The sequence below is a fragment of the Triticum urartu genome, unplaced genomic scaffold, assembly GCF_003073215.2.
Source record: "Triticum urartu cultivar G1812 unplaced genomic scaffold, Tu2.1 TuUngrouped_contig_5385, whole genome shotgun sequence".
Lineage (NCBI taxonomy): Eukaryota > Viridiplantae > Streptophyta > Magnoliopsida > Poales > Poaceae > Triticum > Triticum urartu.
The window spans coordinates 1-3,552 of NW_024116056.1; the positions used below are offsets into that span (position 1 = coordinate 1).

The 3,552-nt window shown below is 43.4% G+C and overlaps 1 protein-coding gene across 1 annotated transcript; it reads left to right on the plus strand.

Moving 5' to 3' along the window:
* Window positions 1-21: 21 nt before the first annotated feature.
* Window positions 22-3,270, plus strand: LOC125529156 (BTB/POZ domain-containing protein At5g60050-like; the record flags this gene model as incomplete). Its single annotated transcript, XM_048693564.1, has 2 exons — window positions 22-468; window positions 2,792-3,270. Coding segments are annotated over 2 exons (735 nt in total), but the record flags the coding sequence as incomplete, so codon positions are not given.
* Between the last annotated feature and the right edge of the window lie 282 nt (window positions 3,271-3,552).

Consider the following 3,552-nt stretch of genomic DNA (forward strand, 5'->3'; position numbering starts at 1 on the left):
CTCCCCCCCCCCCCCCTCCCCCCCGCCCCCGCCGCCACCAAGGCGTTCGTGGCGATGCTCCTCAAGGACTACCCCTCCCGCGACTGCGTGCACAAGGTGCTCGACGAGGCGTTCCTCTCCCGGCTCGACACCGTGAAGGAGCTCCTGGGGAAGTACGCCAGCCCCGACTTCAGGATTGCCGTCGACAGCGACGAGCGAGAGGCGATACAGAAGTTGAACCTGCACTCGGCGGTCCTGAATGTGAAGCATCTGCTCTGGCTCATTGAGAGGATGGTGGACATGAGGGTGGCTGATAACGCGGTGAAGCTTTGGAGCGAGCAGGTTGCGCTTGCTGCTGACTTGCAGAAGTTGCTCAATGATGCTGACATGTGGAGGAACATGGCTCCTGGGCTCCCGATGCTTGTGACCAGATGCACCCTCAGGCTCGCTCATTCAGTTATGATTGGGGAGACACTGGTTCCTCGGCAGGTTAGTCTGCAAGATGACACATCTCCATCTTAAGTCTATCATACTCCCTCCGTTCCTAAATATTTGTCTTTTTAGAGGTTTCAAATGGTGACTACATACGGAGCAAAATGAGTGAATCTACACTCTAAAATATGTCTATATACATCCGTATGTGGTGACCATTTGAAATCTCTAGAAAGACAAATATTTAGAAACGGAGGGAGTAGATGTTAGTACTTCTTGAAATATGCTACGATGCTAAGTGCCTAACTTCCAATATGATCACTTGATTCTGTTGCAAATCAGTCAGTGAGTTATCCATATGTGACATCAGATACTCTGGTATTGTCATGCTAGATGATTTGCTACAGTGTTCGTGGTTAGATATTATCGTATCTAAGTACTATGTCTTTGTGTGAGTGTACATGTGCAGTAGCTTACCTGTGGAAATGATCTCATGCTATATTTGAATACCTAACTCTGCCTCAGCTTTTGCTATAATTTATTGATGGAATGCTTTCACAGATATAAGTTAGTGAATTAGTGATATTGACATTTTGTTAAATCTTAGCACAAAATATCAATAAGTGTACTCCATTCTTTATACTTGAGCCATGACTTGCATCTGGATATGACATAAGGCTGTAGGTTCCCATTCCCGTAATCATGGTGGTTTCCTGGTTGATTCTGGTGTACTTTTAGGTCACATTTTCTGTAGGATTGACCATCTGTACTTATGTTGAAGACTCACCTAGAACATGATAGAACTTTTTGAAGTATTAATGTGCTGGTGCTTCCAGTAATAGAGTTCCATTCACTTCTTGCACTAATAGAATGCATTTCCAAGTTCTTATAGTAACGGAGACCCTATGATGACCTGGAAGCTTGCATGTGTTCTAGGCAAAATTCTGGTGGAATTCTTCTAATAAAGGAGTTGATTGGTTGATATAGAAGTATGTTTGTGGTGGGAACTGGAACTGGTTAAGAGTTGAATGAAAGGTATCTAATTAGAAAAATAGGTGGAGGGTCTTGTAGAGGATAGATAGGTAGCAGAATCTATTCAGATGGAAAGCTTTTATGAGGATGAATCAAGATTTGGGTAATTCATGCCTTCAGGTGAATAGAAAGTTACTTCTGCAAATATCCGTTGGGTCCAATAAGATAATGCACAGTATGGTGAAAACACGCCCTTCGAACTGGTTCGAGCTATTGGTGAATGGAGATGGTCTAAGATTTTCTTTAGTAAGTGAAGTGGTAATTTTTGAGAGCAAATGGTTAGGATGAGTGGTTCCTCTTTCCTGTTTAGCTTTACAATGGAATATTGTTAGTCATGCACACTTGTGCATTTTCAGCCAGGCCCAGTGGAGTTTCTTTCTTTAAGCCTGCCAGATCCATCTCAAGTATTTATGGTCAAGGGCTAGCAGGGCCATCCGAATAGAAATAGGTGGTATGGGCTTTTTTTAGTAGGTCATCCTAGCAGATGTCCTAAAGTCACAAGCACCATTTTATTCGTATCAATTGAATGTAGAGACTCCCCCATGTTGTGTATCGTAAATTCATAAGCTAGTGGATTTTGCTCCTGAAAACATCAAGACTTATGGGGACTTTCAATCTAACCCTTTCCACATGCTATCTAGTGCCATTAGTCGTTCGAATCTTACAAGTGGGCTCTTGGTTGGCTCTGTGCACAATGTTCATGATATAATTCACTGTAAAATCGATCCTTGGTATTATCTGCTCATGCAGCTTTTTGCATCTATATCTGCTATATGAACTTGTTTATGTTTAAAGTGTCCTGCCTGAGCCTGCAATTAGGCCTTGTTTGGATTACCATTTCGTCTCAAATACCGCTGTAGAAAAGACACAGATCTCCGCCCATCGTTTTGTTTCCAACTGGAAATCTGCTAGTCGCCGGTAAGATGCATGTGTAAACTAAATACGTCTGTATTTGATTACACCGCATCCAAGCGTGGCCTTAGTTGTATTTTGTCACACCCATTTGGACGCTAACTAATTGCTTGCTGTGCCATCTTTCATTCCACCACCTGCTTGGCATCCAGTGTGCACAGCCACTGCAGTTTTTAGTTCAGCATAAAATTTGAGAAAATGATCAGTCTCTGAATAGTTTGATGTATCGGAATGTAGCACTTCTTGTGACCCTGCCAATTATCTTGATCTACAACAAAACAGAACTGGCAATTTATATATTCTGGACATCTTCTAGCTCTCTGTTGCCAGATTTCTTATAAAAACTCTTAGACTGCACTACATCAAGTTTATGCTTGTAGCATTGTTGTTGTATACCACTGGGTTTGGGCTCTCATGTGTCACCTCTATTTCTCAGGTGAGGATGAAGCTTGTCAAAAGTTGGCTTCCTGTCCTGAATGTCTGCAGGGACATCGCCCAACCTATGCACAGTGGATACAAATCGTCAAACTGCCAAGAGCTGGAGGGGACATTTCTTAAGATCATCTCCACTTTGTCTGTCCCGGATGCTCAGGAGCTGCTGCAACAATGCCTCGGGTTCTCAACTCGCAACGTGGATGACTGCCAGCATTTGGTTACCGCCTTCAAGACATGGTTCAGGCGAGCTTCCAGGGATCCACAAGGTCCACAAGGTGGGGAAGACTGAGTGATGGAGCTGACGTTAACGTTTTCAAGCAGCGTGCTCTGTGCGTCATTGTACAATCGAACCTGTAATTATCTGTAGGCCTCCTTGTCCCTGAATAATCTGAAGTTTGTTTAGCCTGGTGCCTGTCTTTTGTATATAAAATCCTTGATTATGCACTAAGCTAAGCTATTCATCACCTTCTGAGATACTAACTGCCACTGGTTTCATCCCCACTCTCGATGTCAAACAGACAAACATGGACGAGGCCATCGAGCAGGTGAGATCTGCGCTTAACTTGTCTTGCTTGCTGTGCTCTGTCGAGTGGAATCCATCTTATTCATGTGTCTGGGACTCTTCCATCTATTTATGTGTCTGGGACTCTACCGTACCATAGTAGATATTTATCCATAGATATCTATATCTAGACTTACTAGGCGCCTTTTCCTCTTTATTTCGAACAAGCAAAGGCGCTCAAGGTGCCATTCATTTCTCTT